The sequence below is a fragment of the Rhinopithecus roxellana genome, chromosome 5 (genome assembly GCF_007565055.1).
Source record: "Rhinopithecus roxellana isolate Shanxi Qingling chromosome 5, ASM756505v1, whole genome shotgun sequence".
Lineage (NCBI taxonomy): Eukaryota > Metazoa > Chordata > Mammalia > Primates > Cercopithecidae > Rhinopithecus > Rhinopithecus roxellana.
This window is the reverse complement of record NC_044553.1, coordinates 48,780,469-48,797,558: the sequence shown is the minus strand read 5'-3', so window position 1 is coordinate 48,797,558 and position 17,090 is coordinate 48,780,469. Positions and strand designations below refer to the sequence as shown.

At 43.9% G+C, this 17,090-nt stretch overlaps 1 protein-coding gene across 2 annotated transcripts in view; it reads right to left on the bottom strand.

The window, feature by feature from the left end:
• The window catches only part of BAZ1A (bromodomain adjacent to zinc finger domain 1A), a 131,086-nt gene extending 124,389 nt beyond the window's left edge, over window positions 1–6,697 (bottom strand). Inside the window, exons 1-2 of one of the 2 annotated variants that reach the window (XM_010377370.2) lie at window positions 6,188–6,697; window positions 5,552–5,722 (exon numbers count right to left, since the gene is read on the bottom strand). In XM_010377370.2, the coding sequence (XP_010375672.1) occupies window positions 5,552–5,664 (113 nt within the window). In that variant the 5' untranslated portion in view covers window positions 5,665–5,722; window positions 6,188–6,697. The remainder of the gene's footprint in view (window positions 1–5,551; window positions 5,723–6,187) is intronic. The other variant, XM_010377369.2, reaches the window with a different exon arrangement.
• Window positions 6,698–17,090: the final 10,393 nt, after the last annotated feature.

Genomic DNA, 17,090 nt, shown 5'->3' with positions numbered 1-17,090 from the left:
AACCTCTTCCAATGAAAAGCCAGGGTGAAACATAATTTCAACCACCTGTTAGTGATGTTGTGGAAGAGAGTCATACATTTTGTATGGAAGGCTGGACTCACTCAAAGTTGGGAAATATATTCCAAGTGTCTATATGGCTAAAAAAAAAAAGTTATTTTATTTATGAGATTAAGTCACCAGGTAATACAACAAATCGTTTCCCTATCCCACAAGTCTAGAAATTCTGGTATTCAGACCTGACTGTTCCATTTTTTAACAATCCACAGCAAAAATAAACAAAATTGTTGTCAGCTCGCCAAAATTACAGAATATTTTTGTTTTTGTAGAAACAAGGTCTTACTATTTTGACCTGGCCGATCTCAAACTCCTGGCCTCAAGTGATCTTCCCACCTCAACCTCCCAAAATGTTTGGATTATAGGCATGAGCCACTGCACGCAGCCAGAATAAATCGTATTTAAGAGACTAAATTGACCGGGTGCAGTGGCTCACGCCTGTAATCCCAGCACTTTAGTAGGCTGAGGCCGGCGTATCACCTGAGGTCGGGAGTTCCAGACTAGCTTGGTCAGCATGGTGAAACCCTGTCTCTACTAAAAATACAAAAATTAGCCGGGCGTGGTGGCACATGCCTGTAAACCCAGCTACTTGGGAAGCTGAGGCAAGAGAATCGCTTGAACCTGGGAGGCAGAGGTTGCGGTGAGCGGAGATCGCGCCATTGCACTCCAGCCTGGGCAACAAAGCGAGACTCTGTCTCAAAAAAAAAAAGAAGACTAAATTATGCACCTTAGCTTATGCATTTGTCTACAGTTGATGTGGTATTGAGTCTTCTTTACCTATGAAAAAGCAGGTCAAGGCCGGGCGCGGTGGCTCAAGCCTGTAATCCCAGCACTTTGGGAGGCCGAGACGGGCGGATCACGAGGTCAGGAGATCGAGACCATCCTGGCTAACACTGTGAAACCCCGTCTCTACTAAAAAATACAAAAAACTAGCTGGGCGAGGTGGCGGGCGCCTGTAGTCCCAGCTACTCGGGAGGCTGAGGCAGGAGAATGGCATAAACCCGGGAGGCAGAGCTTGCAGTGAGCTGAGATCCGGCCACTGCACTCCAGCCTGGGTGACAGAGCGAGACTCCGTCTCAAAAAAAAAAAAAAAAAAAAAAAAAAAGAAAAAGCAGGTCAATCAAGAGTTAGCAATTAGTTAAGGAGAATGTAGTAAGGAGTCTGTGCTATTTAATCACTGAGGATGTATCCTGGTCAGTCACTGTCTCAAAGAGTTCAAGTTCTTGGAGAAGACAAAATGTGAGGCAACAGGCCAAGTGCAGGGGTTCACGCCTGTAATCCCAGCACACTGGGAGGCCGAGGCGGGTGGATCACCTGAGGTCAGGAGATCCAAACCATTCTGGCCAACGTGACGAAACATCTCTACTAAAAATACAAAAATTAGCTGGGTGTGGTGGCAGGCACCTGTAACCCCAGCTACTCAGGAGGCTGAGGCAGAGAATGCCTGAACCCAGGAGGCAGAGGTTGCAGTGAGCTGAGATCGCACCACTGCACTCCAGCCTGGGCAACAGGGCAAGACTCCATCTCACAAAAAAAAAAAAAAAAAAATTAGCCGGGCGTGGTAGCGGGCACCTGTAATCCCAGCTACTTGGGAGGCTGAAGCAGAGAACTGCTTGAATCCGGGAGGTGGAAGTTGCAGCGAGCCAAGATTGGGCCACTGTCTCCAGCCTGGGAGACAGCGTGACTTCATCTCAAAAAAATAAAAATAAAAACAAAAATAAAAATAAAAAGGTGAGGCAACAAATACATTGCATGACAAGGCAATAAAAAGAGATGCTACACTAGATAAAATGGAGGGGGTGACCATTGCTGCTTAGAAGGACAAAGAGGAAGCAGGCTATAATATCAAGTAAGATAGAGACAGAAAACCAGGAATTAAAAGGTCACTGGCAAGCAGGAGCGGTGACTCATGCCTGTAATCCTAGCACTTTGGGGAGGCCAGGGCGGATAGATCACTTGAGGTTAGGAGTTCGAGACCAGCCTGCCCAACATGGTGAAACCCTGTCTCTATTAAAAATATAAAAAGTTAGCCGGGCATGGTGGCAGGCGCCTGTAATCCAGGTACTCTGGAGGCTGAGGCAGGAGAATCTCTTGAATCTGGAAGGCGGAGGTTGCAGTGAGCCAAGATCATGCTAATGCATTCCAGCCTGGCAACAAGAGCGAAACTCCGTCTCACTAAACTAAACTAAACTAAACTAAACTAAACTAAACTAAACTAAACTAAACTAAAATAAAACAAAATATTAAAAAAAAAAAAGGCACTGGCAACCTCTACTAACCACATTTACAGGCAAAAGTTACTTTGTATTGTGTTGGGAAGCGAATAAGGCTAGGAGGTGTAGAAAACCTTTTAGACTGATTAGAGAAACTTATATTCAAGAAATAAAAAATGCAAGCAAATAAGCAAGCATAGTGGTCTTCAGGCAAATACAAAAGAAAAATATTCAAAATAATGCACTGAAAGGCTAGTCTTCAAACAAATTCACATAAACCGATTGGTGATTTAACAAGTGAAAACAGAGAGTTTTTTTGTTTTTTGTTTTTTTTGTTTTTTGTTTTAGGGCTACTCCATAAGCAGTGTTAAGAGTAGCCTGCAGCCCAGCGGGGCATGGTGGCTCATGCCTGTAATCCCAGCACTTTGGGAGGCAGAGGTGGGCGGATCACGAGGTCAGGAGTTCGAGACCAGCCTGGTCAACATGGTGAAACCCCCATCTCTACAAAAGATACAGAAAACAAAATAAGCCGGGCGTGGTGGGACGTGCCTGTAATCCCAGCTACTCAGGAGGCTGAGGCAGGAGAATCACTTGAACCTGGGAAGCAGAGGTTGCAGTGAACCGAGATTGCCCCATTGCACTCCAGACTGGGCAATAGAGTGAGACTCTGTCTCAAAAATAGAGCAGCCTGCAGAGGTTTCCTTCATAGTTTTTCCAGAGTTGTTTCAAAAGTCAGGTTACCATACTACAGACCACTATATACTACTTACCACAAAAGCATTTTTGGAAAGATCTCTTTGTAATCATTTGTGAGAAACAGAAAGTAATTAAAAATTTAACATCATTAAAAGGCAGTCTTCTTCCAATTTTGTCAAAATTCTTTCCGTTCAGTCATAGAAACCTAAGAACATCAGCAATACTCCTTAATTCAGGGTAAATGGTCAAATACCTTTGCTCCCAAACCAATAATCTCTCTGAGACTGCTTGTAATTTCCAAAAGCCCAAACACTTCAGCACAAGGGAAAAAAAAAACAAAAATTGAAAATAAAAATCTAGTTATTTAAAATGTTTAAATGCCCTAAGACTACAAAGAATACAGTTCCTTGATATTAATGGAAGATACGGCTGGGCATGGTGGTTCATGCCTGTAATTCTAGCACTTTGGGAGACCGAGGCAGGCAGATCACCTAACTCAGGAGTTCAAGACCAGCCTGGGCAACACAGCGAAATCCTGTCTCTACATACAATACAAAAATTAGCCAAAGTGGTGGCATGCACCTGCAATCCCAGCCACTCAGGAGGCTAAGGTAGTAAGGTGGGGGGGATTGTTTGAGCCCAGGAGGTCAAGGCTGCAGTGAGCCAAGATTGTGCCACTGCACTCCAGCCTGGGCGACAGAGCGAGAACCTGTCTCAAAATAAGTAAATAAAAATAATGGAAGATAGGTAGTTCTGGAATGCGAAAAATCTTCTGTATTTCAGCATTTCAGATTTCTCCAAGGTTAGAATAATTCAGCTCAAGAACCAAAGTGCATTAAGAATGTTTAATTCACAAAGGATAACAGCCATATTCATCCTACCCTCTAAGGTGAGAAAAGCCCCTTTAAAAGATTGCTTATATGGAAGGAGAAAACAATTTGAAATGTAAGCCTATTTACTATTTTGTTGGTACTCTCAATTTTTTTTTAATCATAATTGTTAGCAAGGCCTGTAGCTTTAAAATCCTTAAAAAAAAAATCCTTATCCAATTACCTAATCCAAGTTCACTTAACTAGTTATGAGAACTCTATTTGAGTAACAAAACAAGTCTCTACAGGAGCAGAGCCAGACGTGCACTCCTACTTAAAAGTACTGTCTGATGAAAAGCACTCTATCTACTTCTCTATATATAACATGTTTAATGTGAAACCCTTTCTGTGGAGCTGAAGAAAAAGGTTTACTTAAAATAAATGCTCAAAGGAACTTTTCTAACCTCACTATTGATTTCTTAGGTGCAGTTTGGCCAAAACCCTTTCTCGGTCAACCCCCGCTCAGAAAAGGTGCCTTACACGCGACGTTACTTGGTTGCTATTACACTTGGTTTCCAAGTCACAAAGAGATTCCTTTTGAGGGGAGAGGATAAAGCATAAGAAAAAGAGAGGATCACCCTCTTGGAGTGATTGATCAAGTCAGGTTCTCACTTAGAGATCCTGTTTAAACACAAGACGCTAAAACACACCATCTTGCTCCGTGTCACAGGACCAGATCTCTCGGGATAAATTAAGCGACGGGCTGAAAATGTAGGAGCTGAAACTACACCAGCAGCAGCTCCGCGTTCTTATCAAAACAATAGCGAGTGGCACATGTCAGGCAGCCCACATGCGCAGGGGGATAAAGCGGCGCCTGGCAGAGTCTGGAGTTGAACTTGTCTTAACCCCCTCCCCCAACACCGTCCACCGCGCTCCCGGCTACGCGAAAGTGAAAACGAGGGGCGCCTAAGGCCCTGCTTCTTCCCCCTTCCTCTTCCCCTTGCCCAGCCGCGACTTCTTCCTCACTGATCTCCCGGGGGCGGAGACGCTGAGTTCCCCAGAGACGAGAGTTAGTCACCAAGAAGAGGCGGTGACACAGAGCGCGGCTCCCGTCGCACTCCGAGGCCTAGCAGCGCTGGACGGGAGGCCGCCTGCGGAGGCTCTCGCGTCCCGCGCCCTCCACCCCTGGCCCGCAGGGACGCTCCCTCCTTCCCTTCTAGAGCGAGTCTCAACTCCGCTCCTCTCCCCTACCCCAGGCAGCTCCAACGTCAGACCCCACTCCAGACTGAGAAAACGAAGCCCAGCCCAGCCGTTTCCTGCCCACCGGGGCAGGAATTCCCTCCCCCGACCCATGGACTGCGGCCCCACGTCGCTGACCCTAGCGGGGATCCCCTTGGCCGCCGGGAGGGGATCCCGGAACTGGCCCCAGAGTGCGCGTGTGGCCGCGGCGGGGAGGGGCGAGGCGGGGAGTTTCCGCCGCCCCGCGGCCAGGAGGGCGGGAGGGCGACAGCAGAGGCTAAGAGCGGTCCCCGAGGCCGGCCGGGGACCCCAGCCTCCTCCGCCACGACCAACCCGCGTTCCCCACGCGAGCCGCCGCCAGTTGGCCCCGCGCGTTCTCCAAGTGGAGGCTAGGAGGCAAAGAACCGCGGACCTGGGGCCACCCGTCACTTTCAAGTCACCCCGCCAGAAGCCCAGGGCGAGGAAAAGGAGAGAGACAAAAGGGCGCTGGGGAGGGAGTCCCCACACCCCCCGCGGCCCCGCACCCTGCCCGGCTCTTACTCGTAGTGGCGGAAGATCTCGTTGGTGACTTTACAGTAGAAAACTTCCTCGTCGGGCCGCAGGTCCGCGGGCGGCTTCTGTCTCACAAACGGCTTTCGGTGTAGCAGCGGCATCTCCCGTCCGCCCGCGGGCTCGCCCGGACCCTCGGCCGCCCGCGCCGGCCCCGCTTCCCTATCAAAATTGGAGGGAAAGGAAAGCCGGTAAGGTGGGGAGCGCTCGGCGGCAGCGTGGGCCGGTCCGCGCGCCGGGAGAAGCTCGGCTGCCTTTTGTGTGACTGACGCGCCGCGGCCGCTATCGGAGCCGAGTTCGTTCCTGCCGCTGCCCGGGCGTCGAGCGAGCGGAGCTGCCGCCGCCCCTGCCCCCCGAGCGCGTCCTGCCTCCTCTCGCCCTGCCGCTGGCTCACAATGGGGCAGGACGCCCCGCCGCGGGGGGCAGTGCGGGAGCGGCGGCGGCCCCCTCCCCCAGCGCCGGCTCCCCGCCAGCCGCCGCCGCCAGGCTCACAACGTGCTCGGCGCGCAGCCGGCCGGCCGGCCAGCCCAACGCCCGCAGGGCGCTCGCCGCGGGCGGACCCCGGCGCCGCTCCGCTTTGTTTCCGGCTTGCCTCCACTTCCCGGCCGGCTCCCGAGCGACCCTCACCTGCGAGCACGCCGACTGCCACTTGTCCACCTTCTCCACTACAAAGGCAACGAGGGGAGACCCCGTCCTCCCAGGGGACCGCCTCTCTCCGGCCCCGCCGCGCCCCTGGCCGCCACTTCTCCTGCTGCCACTGCCCGACTCCGCGCGGGGAACTGCGTCCCACCGCCACTTCCCCGCCTCTCGGAGCTCCTGGGAAGTTTCTGATCTACTTTCGGCTCTGAAGGAGGAAGAGCTGTTGGGAGGAGCTTTTCACTCCTCGCTTCTACCTTTTTATTGGCTACTCGATGACTTTTACAGCCTGTCACTGATACAGGAAGAGACAGCGGAGAGCCTGGGAGAGCTACATTATTAATTAATGGAGCAACCCCTTGTGAAGATTCAGAAGCATCCTCCATGTTTGAGATTATCAGCCAAAAGATCTAGGGAAAGCGCTGGCGGTTCATAAACACATGGCTAACAAAGTAAATCCTTCAAGTCTGCCACCGACGCTTGACTACACGATGGGAAAAGGGATTCCAATTACGATTTAACTTGTATTTTAAAGATGAGAAAAGAAATGAATAAGAAAATTTGTTGCTATTTTTCTTCTTTCAAATTAGAATCCATATCTCTAAAAATACTTTGCATGTTTAGTAAACATCCGTCTTGAACTAGAAGATACCTTGACATCAGTTCTATTTAATACTTATGGCAATTAAGAGGTTTAGAGAGCAGAGGAAAAGACCAAAAAAAAAAATGTGTTACAAAGTGTCATCATGCTTGTAGGACCCCAACATTCTTGAAACTAATACACCTTTAAAAAGTAATATTTACAATGCTGTAAATATTTGCAAAGTATCAATGTTTAATTCAATTAGAATTTTAAGGATTATGGATTTACTAGCGAAAATTCCCCTAAAGCAACTTTCCCATATCAGTAATTTTTACTTAGGGAAACAATTTTAATGTACATAATACATGTGACCTTGGAATTCAATACAATTTTCGAAACTACAAGTGACTCAGAACATTCACTGTATGTGTTTTAAAGTCTTTTTTGATACTGTCCTTAACATTTGCTTATTTGAAATTAATATGAAAGAATGAAACAAAGTTAGTTTTAAAAACGGTTATTCGACAGTTAGTTTTAAGAACGGTTATTCGACAAAGACGTTATTCCTATTACCAATACTGCGAAATGATAATTACAGAAACAATGTGGGATCCGTTTTATAACTTCAAATTTAAGTTCATTTGTACTTTGGAGCAGAAAATGTAAGAAATCTAAATCAAGAGTTACTATTTTTTATCTTTCAGGCTGGTTTTAATTGTTCATACACCTAACAAAATAAACATTTGTGAAAGGCGTTATTCTTTGGGTGTTTTAAAATTTATTAATACTATTAATGCACCTTATTATACAGAAGTCACAGAAGTTAGAAATGCTCTCAGTAAGTAGTAAGTATGTACTTTAGTATCAATAAACTCTTCAAATAAGAGTTTACAGATTTGATTATTTTTCTTTTCTGTTTTTGGAGACAGTCTCACTCTGTGCCCCAGGCTGGAGTGCGGTGGCGAGATCTCATCTCACTGCAACTTCTGCCTCCTGAGTTCAAGCGATCCTCCTTCCTCAGCCTCAGGAGTAGCTGGGATTACAGGCGCACACCACCACGCCCAGCTAATTTTTGTATTTTTAATAGAGACGGGCCAGGGTGTTCTCAACCTCCTGATCTCAGGTGATCCGCCCGCCTCAGCCTCCCAAAGTGCTGAGATTACAGGCGTGAGCCACGGCGCCCGGCCAAGATTTGGAGTTTTAAACCTGTCTCCAACCAGTATACTGAGTGACAAGTTAGAATTCCCTGCTTAGAAAGTATTTATTAGGCTGGGCGTGCTGGCTCATGCTTGTAATCCCAACACTTTGGGAGGCCGAGGCGGGCAGATCATCAAGTTAGGAGGTCGAGACCATGCTGGCCAACATGGTGAAACCCCGTCTCTACTAAAAGTGCAAAAATTAGCTGGGCATGGCAGTGGGTGCCTGTAATCCCAGCTGCTCGGGAGGCTGAGGCAGGAGAATCGCTTGAACCCGGGAGGCGGAGGTTGCAGTGATCTGAGATGGCAACACTGCACTCCAGCCTGGGAGACAGAGACTCCGGCTCAAAAAAAAAAAAAAAAAAAAAAAAAAAAAAAAGGAAGTATTTTTATTGATCTATCAGGTGAAAAATTTAGAGCCCACAAAGGTAAACTCAAAACGGGGACTGGGAGAATGGATAATTTTCAACCTATATTTAAGCATCACCCTCACAACTCAAAATCCCAACTTAACAGTTAAGCTAAATAAAGACGAAATTCTTTCTGAATACTTCAGTATTTATATTTACTAGATCTTACTGTTCAATAAGTCATTCAAATCATGATCTAAAGTCGTTATTTTCTTATTAAATACAAATATTTAAGTTGGATTTTTTCTTATACTAGCTTAAAATTTTATTCCATCAAAAGCTATCATATTCAGTTTTCTCACAATCATACTCAAATTTCAATACTATCATAACTCATTTCTCTGAATTATATACATAGGGTTTATTTTAATGAGTGTGACATTTAATGAATGGTAAACCGTTGTTCATTGTTATTTCAGAACAATGTAAGTTTAGAAAATTATAATTAACATGTTCAAAAGTTTAGTTTTAATGTGTTTATAATAATCAAATGAATAGACTACCTAAACTACCTCATGAAATAACATTTAAAATATTCTATGCCTTCACAACTAAAAGCTTACCTAATTTATGATCTACTTCTGCATTTTGGTATCATGATTTCTTCCCTGCTTTGCTAATTACTACTTCTTGGCTTTTGAGAATAAAAAGCTCATTGCTGTATTCAGAAAGTAGTTAAAGGAGCCTGTCATAACATAGGACTTCGTGTAAATAAATTTTTTGAAAATATTGTCAAGGAAACCGAAAGCTAAAGTGGCACAAAAAAAGAGAAAGCAATGATATTAAAATTATTTAATTTTTAACAATTTAATTAAACATTTGTCAAGCTCCTTTTGTGTGCCAAGACACTGTACTAGCTCATGTAAGGGATACAATGTAAATAAATGTATCCTGGCTTCAAAAAATGTATAATCTTATAGGAAAAAGACAATGCAAATACAACCAATACAAGAATTATGTGAATCCTGATGATCATGAATAATATAATGCAAAAAGAGAAGTAGAAAAGTTTAGAATAAAATGTAGAAGGAAGACCCTAGGATCAGTCCTAAATGAAGTCATCCACAGGGCATGATTTGAAGGGCAACAGAGAACTCATGCTCCAACATATCCTCACCGGTCTCAAGCAACAACCCCATCAATCTCCATTAGTCATCCTTCAGCATGAAGACACGTAAAATGTGAATATTCTAGTTAGGCAGGACATATATTAATATAATACTATCAAGACATAGTTTGACTAAAATATCAATTTGGAGACACATGCTGCCTTAGAAGTAAAGACAAAATAAGACTAGGGGCCAGGCCAAGTGGCTCACACCTGTCATGCCGGCACTTTGGGAGGCTGAGGCAGGTGGATCACTTGAGGTCAGGAGTTCAAGACCAGCCTGACCAACATGGTGAAACCTCGTCTCTACTAAAAATACAAAATTAGCTGGGCGTGGTGGCACACACCTGTAATCCCAGCTACTTGGGAGGCTGAAGTAGGAGAATCACTTGAACCTGGGAGGCAGAAGTTGCAGTGAGCCAACATCACGCCATTGCACTCCAGCCTGAGCAACAAGAGCAAAACTCCATTTAAAAAAAAAGACTGGAATTTAAGTTTTATTTTTTATTTTTGAGGCAGACTCTTGCTCTATCACCCAGGCTAGGGTGCAGTGGCACAATCTCAGCTCACACAACCTCTGCCTACTGCGTTCAAGTGATTCTCCTGACTCAGCCTCCTGAGTAGCTGGGATTACAGGCGCCTCCCACCACACCCAGCTAATTTTTGTATTTTAAGTAGAGACGAGGTTTCCCCATGTTGGCCAGGCTGCTCTCAAACTCCTGATCTCAGGTGATCCACTTGCCTTGGCCTCCCAAAGTGCTGGGATTACAGGCATGAGCCACCGCATGTGGCCCGGAATATAAATTTTAAAAGTTGGAGCTAGAACAATTTTCCTGCAGCTTCTATTAATATTGACTGATTAACATAAGAAAGCCTTTATATTTAGGTGGTTTAGTGAGATAGTAATCACTTACACCTGAAAGAAATATTTGAGAACTCTGTTAATTCTTCCATTTTGCATCTGAGGAAATTGACACTGAGGAACTGGAATCCAGGCCTCCTGAGTCTCCTTGTCCAGTCAGTCTCTTTAGACCACAGTGCTCTTTCTTTGGATTCGATAATAGCTAATTTTCTTATATACCCTACTCCCACCCCATTAATGAGCTAAAATACCATTATACATCCTTCTTAAAGTGCTCATATAGGGAGAAGCTATATTACTGATGATTAGAAATAATTATTTTTGTTGCAGCTGTGTCTTTAACATTAAAAAATAAAAAGTAAAGAAATAATTATTTTTGAGAATCATCCAGGAAAGCAATGGGGTAATAAAAATCATAGGCTGGGTGCGGCTACTCATGCCTGTAATCCCAGCACTTTGGGAGGCTGGGGCGGGCGGATCACCTGAGGTCAGCAGTTCAAGACAAGCCTGGCCAACATGGTGAAACCCCGTCTCTACTAAAAGTACAAAAATTAGCTGGGCGTGGTGGTATGCGCCTGTAATCCCAGCTACTCGGGAAGCTGAGGCAGGAGAATCGCATGAAGCTGGAAGGTGAAGGTTGCAATGAGCTGAGATCATGCCATTGCACTCCAGCCTGGGCGACAGAGTGAGACTGTCTCAAAAAAAAAAAAAATCATAAATTTGTCTAATTGGACAGCTGACATGAGACCTATCGCCATGCTTCCATTAATGCATCTAACAGATAGAAACTTTCATTTCCCTTACCTCTTAGCAATATTATAAAAGTACTTACAGTAGAGCTGCCCTAAGCTTTTCTGAGAAAGATGCCTTACAAATATATACAAGGAACATCTTTAGTTTTGTAATTCCTTTTCTCATGTATCTCTAATATTTGTCTCAAGTCTTCTATGTTCTTTTTAATGTCTTTCTAATGAATTCATGGTATTTTACCCATAAAAGATTTCTATATACAGTACTGTTATTTAGAAGCAATGAATGTATTTTCCTTTGTATCTGAAACCACTGGCCTAGTGTTAGAATAGTGGTTCTAGAACTTGGCTGCCCATTGGAATCACCTGAAGGGTTTTTGAAACCTACTGATGCTTGGGCCATATCCAGGCCCCAGGTCTCTGGGATAGAGACCCAGGCACTGGGAGTTTAAAAATCTACTCAGATAATTTAATGGACTGCCAAGGTTGAGAATTACTGTGCTTGGACTGTTGATGTTGAAGTGGTAATGTGAGCACATTGGGAATACATCTTTTTATTCAACCCCTTTTGATTAGAGTCATGAATTATGGGATGGTAGTAAAAGTTGAGAGAGTAGTCTATGGTCATCATCTTTATCACAGTAATACTTTACATTTAATGAATGTTTTCAACTCGTCAAGGATTGTGCTAAGGGCTTTAAGGGAATCATCTCATCTTGTGCAATTTTCACCTCAAACTAAGATGTACTTATCACCATTTTACAGGTGAAGCCAGTGAGGCTCTGAGAGGTTAATTAAGTAGCATGCCCCAAACCATACAGTTCAGAAACAGGAACACCTGAATTCAAGTCTTATCAACTCCAGAATCCAAATTTCTTACTACTATTCTATATTTCCATAGGACTGACTTGCTAATCTAGCTCAGATATAAACTGAAACAGGGAACTCAATACTATCCACTGAACAATTTAGAACTTGTAATGACTAAGGTTTGTTAATCATTAAAGTACTAACGAAAACCATGGAAGATTAAAAAAAAATTATCTCAAAATAAGGAAAGTCTACTTATAAGAGAAAATACACAATATATAATTCTACAAAATAAAAACTTAGGCTGGGCTCAGTGACTCATGCCTATAATCCCAGTACTTTGGGAGGCCGAGGCAGGTGGATCATTTGAGCACAGGAGTTCAAGACTAGCCTAGGCAACATGGTGAAATCCCATCTCTACTGAAACACAAAAATTAGCCAGGTATGGTGGCACATGCCTGTGGTCCCAGCTACTCAGGAGTCTGAGGTGGGAGGATCACTTGGGCCCAGGAGGTTGAGGCTGCAGTGAGCCAAGATCTCACCACTGTACTCCAGCCTGGGCAACAGAATGAGACCCTGTCTCAAAAATAAAATAAAAATAAAATAATAAAGTTCCGCATATAAAAGTTAACATAGGCCAGGCACAGTGGCTCACACCTGTAATCCCAGCACTTTGGGAGGCTGAGGCGGGCAGATCACCTGAGGTCAGGAGTTCAAAACCAGCCTAGCCAACATGGCAAAATGCTGTCTCTACTAAAAATACAAAAATTAGCCAGGCTTGATGGTGGGCTCCTGTAATCCCAACTACTCAGGGAGACTGAGGCACGAGAATCACTTAAACCTGGGAGGCAGAAGTTGCAGTGAGCAGAGATCGTGTCACTGCACTCCAGCCTAGGCGATAGAGCAAGACTCCGCCTCAAAAAATAGCAAAAACAACAACAAAAAGCTACCACAAAGTTGAAAGACAATAGCAAGTTGGGGAAAAAAACTTTTGTAACTCACTGACAAAGGGCTAATTTCCCTAATATATAAAGAGCTCCCATAAATAATAATAATAAATCACAATAACCCAAGAGAAACAGAAAAGGAAGCACAAATGACTTTTCAAACATAAAAAACACTTTGAGAGGCTGAGGTGGACAGATCACTTGAGGTCAGGAGTTTGAGACCAGCCTGGCCAACATGTCGAAACCCTGTCTCTACTAAAAATACAAAAATTAACCAGGCGTGGTGGCGTATGCCGGTAGTACCAGTTACTTGGGAGGCTGAGGGTGGAAAAATCGCTTGAACCCGGGAGGTGGAGGTTGCAGTGAGCTGAGATCACACCACTGCACTCCGGCCTGAGAGACAGAATGAGACCTTGCCTTAACAATTAAAAAAAAAAAAAAGATTTTTAGTAACAAGAAAAGTGTAAATTAAAACTACACTGAAAGGCCAGGTATGGTGGCTCACGCCTGCAATCCCAGCACTTTGGGAGGCTGAGGCAGGTGGATCATGAGGTCAGGAGTTTGAGATCAGCCTGGCCAGCATGGCGAAACACTGTACCAAAAATACAAAAATGAGCTGGACGTGGTGGTGCGTGCCTGTAGTCCCAGCTACTCAGGAGGCTGAGGCAGGAGAATCACTTGACCCTGGGAGGTGGAGGTTGCAGTGAGCCAAGATCGCACCAATACACTCCAGTGTGGGTGACAGAGCAAGATTCCGTCTCAAAAAAAAAAAAAAAAAAAAAGAAGAAAGAAAGAAAGAAGTAAAAAAAACACACATACAAGGTAGAGAAAAGTGTGTATGTTTTTTTAAAAATATAATATATATTTGCCTGATACATAAAATACATCTGGAAGGATATATAAGAAAATAACACACTGGTTGCCTCTGAGAAAGGGGTGGCTAGGAGACAAGGATGATAGAGAAACTTTTCACTATTGAAAGATGAATAAAAAATTTAAAGGTACAGAGGTTAGAAGGTAAAGAGGGAGGTCAGGACAGATAGCTGATGTAATAAAATATTTCATTTCACAATTAGAAATATAAAGTTTAGAACTGCAAATAGAAAGTAAAAAATGTCTGTGTTAAATATTTTACAGGGCCTACCATAGTGTCTTTCCCAAGAGAGGAGTTCAATACATATCTGTTGGATGGATGAATGGTTACATGGATATATAAATTACAAATTTAATTTGATTATAGTGAGAGAAATAGAGTCAGATAGCTGCTTTCATCTTAACCTGAAATAGAATTTAGATTACACATTTCTGAAAAATTCTATCTAGATTACCTACGTTTATAGTTATTTACCAATTTACAAAACAAATCATACTATGTTCAACCAGATAGATTTATTATTGTTTTTAAAAATAAGACATATAAGGAATAATCAGACATAAAAACTGTTTTGACTCCAATAACTTACAATGTGCTTTACGAAGAAGAGTCCTCACGTTGCAATGCCTGTATCCACAGACTACCTGGCCATTATGGAAGGAGAGATAGAACTAAGATAGAATTCAGAACCCAGGTCTGAAAGTATTTTTGCTAAATTCTAACCTAAGAGTTCCTGGTAAAACGTGCTAATGCTACAGGTTCCTATAAAATAAAAACATTTAGGATTTTCTCCTTTTTTTGTTGCCATCATTATACCTGGAAGCCAGGAGTCATAATAACCACTCTATTTTCTCTAATTCAAATGTTTGGCCTGGGTGCGGTGGTTCACGCCTATAATACTAACATTTTGGGAGGCCAAGGTAAGAGGATTGCTTGAGGCCAGGAGTTCAAGGCCAGCTTGTGCAACAAAGCGAGACTCCATCACTAACTCAAAAAAAAAAAAAAAAAAAAAGAAAAAAAAAGTTTGTGTTGAAACACCATCTCATTTCCTTACCACAACTGAAATTTCTTTTTTTCAGCTGAAAAAAGATCATTACATTTCAAGCTACCAGTAAACTGTTTCTCAATCACTTCTCAGCATGTAGACACCACATTCATGGCCTCTAGGAGCCAGTTTATCTACCAGGATAAGCGTCTTGCCCGATTCAAGTACAAAAACCAAATTTCTCTTTACTAAGCACTTTTCTTTTTCCCATTTCTTTTCTTTTTCTTTTTCTTTTTTTTTTTTTGAGACAGAGTCTCATTCTGTTGCCCAGGCTGGAATGCAGTGGCGTGATCTCGTCTCACTGCAACCTCCGCCTCCTGGGTTCAAGTGATTCTCCTGTCTCAGCCTCCTGAGCAGCTGGGATTACAGCTGCGTGCCACCACACCCGACTAATTTTTGTATTTTTAGTAGAGACAGGGTTTCATCATGTTGGTCAGGCTGGTCTCGAACTCCTGACCTCATGATCCGCCTGCCTTGGCATCCCAAAGTGCTGGAATTACAGGCATGAGCCACCACACCTGGCCCCTCTTTTACCCATTTCAAACTATCCTCTTAAAATAAGGACTTCACACTCAGTTCCAGTGTAGTAGGCAGAGTAACAGCCTTCAGAGATGTCCACATCCTAATACCCATAACCTGTGAATATGTTATCTTACATGGCAAAAGAAACTTGCAGATGTGATTAAGCTTAAGAACTTTAAGGCCGGGCACGGTGGCTCACACTTGTAATCCCAGCACTTTGGGAGGCCTAGGTGGGCAGATCATGAGGTCAGGAGATCAAGACCATCCTGGGCAACATGGTGAAACCCCATCTCTACTAAAAATACAAAGGCCGGGCATGGTGGCTCACGCCTGTAATCCCAGCACTTTGGGAGGCTGAGGCGGGTGGATCACGAGGTCAGGAGTTCGAGACCATCCTGGCCAACATGGTGAAACCCCGTCTCTACTAAAAATACAAAAATTAGCTGGGCGTGGTGGTGGGCGCCTGTAATCACAGCTGCTTGGGAGGCTGAGGCAGGAGAATCGCTTGAACACGGGAGGCGGAGGTTGCAGTGAGCAGACATTAAGCCACTGCACACTAGTCTGGGCGACAGAGTGAGACTCTGTCTCAAAAAATGAAATAAAATAAAATAAATAAAATAAAAACACAAAAATTAGCTGGGCATGGTGGCATGTGCCTGTAATCCCACCTACTTGGGAGGCTGAGGCAGGAGAATCACTTGAACCAGGGAGTCAGAGGTTACAGTGAGCCGAGATCGTGCCACTGCACTCCAGCCTGGCAACAGAGACAGACTCTGCCTCAAAAAAAAAAAAAAAAAAAAAAAAAAGAAAAAGAAAAAAGAAAAAAGAACTTTGAGATAGAGAGGGTAGCCTGTATTACCCAGGTGGACCCAATCTAATCACATAAATCCTTGAAAGTGAAGAACATTTCCTGACTATGGTTAGAGAGAGATGGGATGGTTGAAGAAAAGTCAGAGATGTGACATTGCTCCTTCTGAAAAAAAAAGGGGACCACACACCAAGTCTCTAGAAGGTCTTCCAGCTTCTAGAGACCCCTTCAAACTGCAAAAAGTCATCTAGTCATTTCATAATACACTATTACCTTAGCCATATACAACCATAACATATATACAAAGTTTGCATGTATATAGTAAGAAGATGATATAAATGGACAAAGACTTTTTTCCTGATTGGATTCTATCTCCTCAGACCTCTTTAGGGATCTTGCTCCATCAGTCAGTTTTCCTCTAACTCATATCAACCTCTTCTTCACCCCTAAGATCTCTGCCCTTAGGCTGTAAACTAGTGTAGGCCTATTTCATTGCAATTCTCAGCACTGTTTTTGTTCTCAACCAACATTTTAAGAAGGAAATCTGTGTTCTTTATTTCTCCTTATTTTCCAACTCACTATAGCCTTTCTACTCCCTACATCCCCCTGAAGCTGCTCTTGATTCTGACACCCTAATTGACAAATCCAAAGAACTCTTCTCCAGGAAAGAGTCCACCTTAGTCACTCAATCTGCTCCTTGGCATCCTGTCCTACCTTGGTCTCTGTGATACAGATTGTCCTGATTCTCCTCCTACTCCCTGAACCGTGCTGAGTCTCCTTGGCATCACCTCTTCTCCCTCAATCTATTCCCTAAAGCCTGGTATTTCCCAGCTTCCTCCCATCCATTCTCTTCTCTTGTCATTCCTCAGGGAGGCCTTCCCTAAATCAACATCTCTTCCTCACAACATTAATTGCCTCCATTCTCATTGGAATATGAGCTCCTCTGGGGTCTTGTTCTTTCCTTGAGGACTCTGCCACAG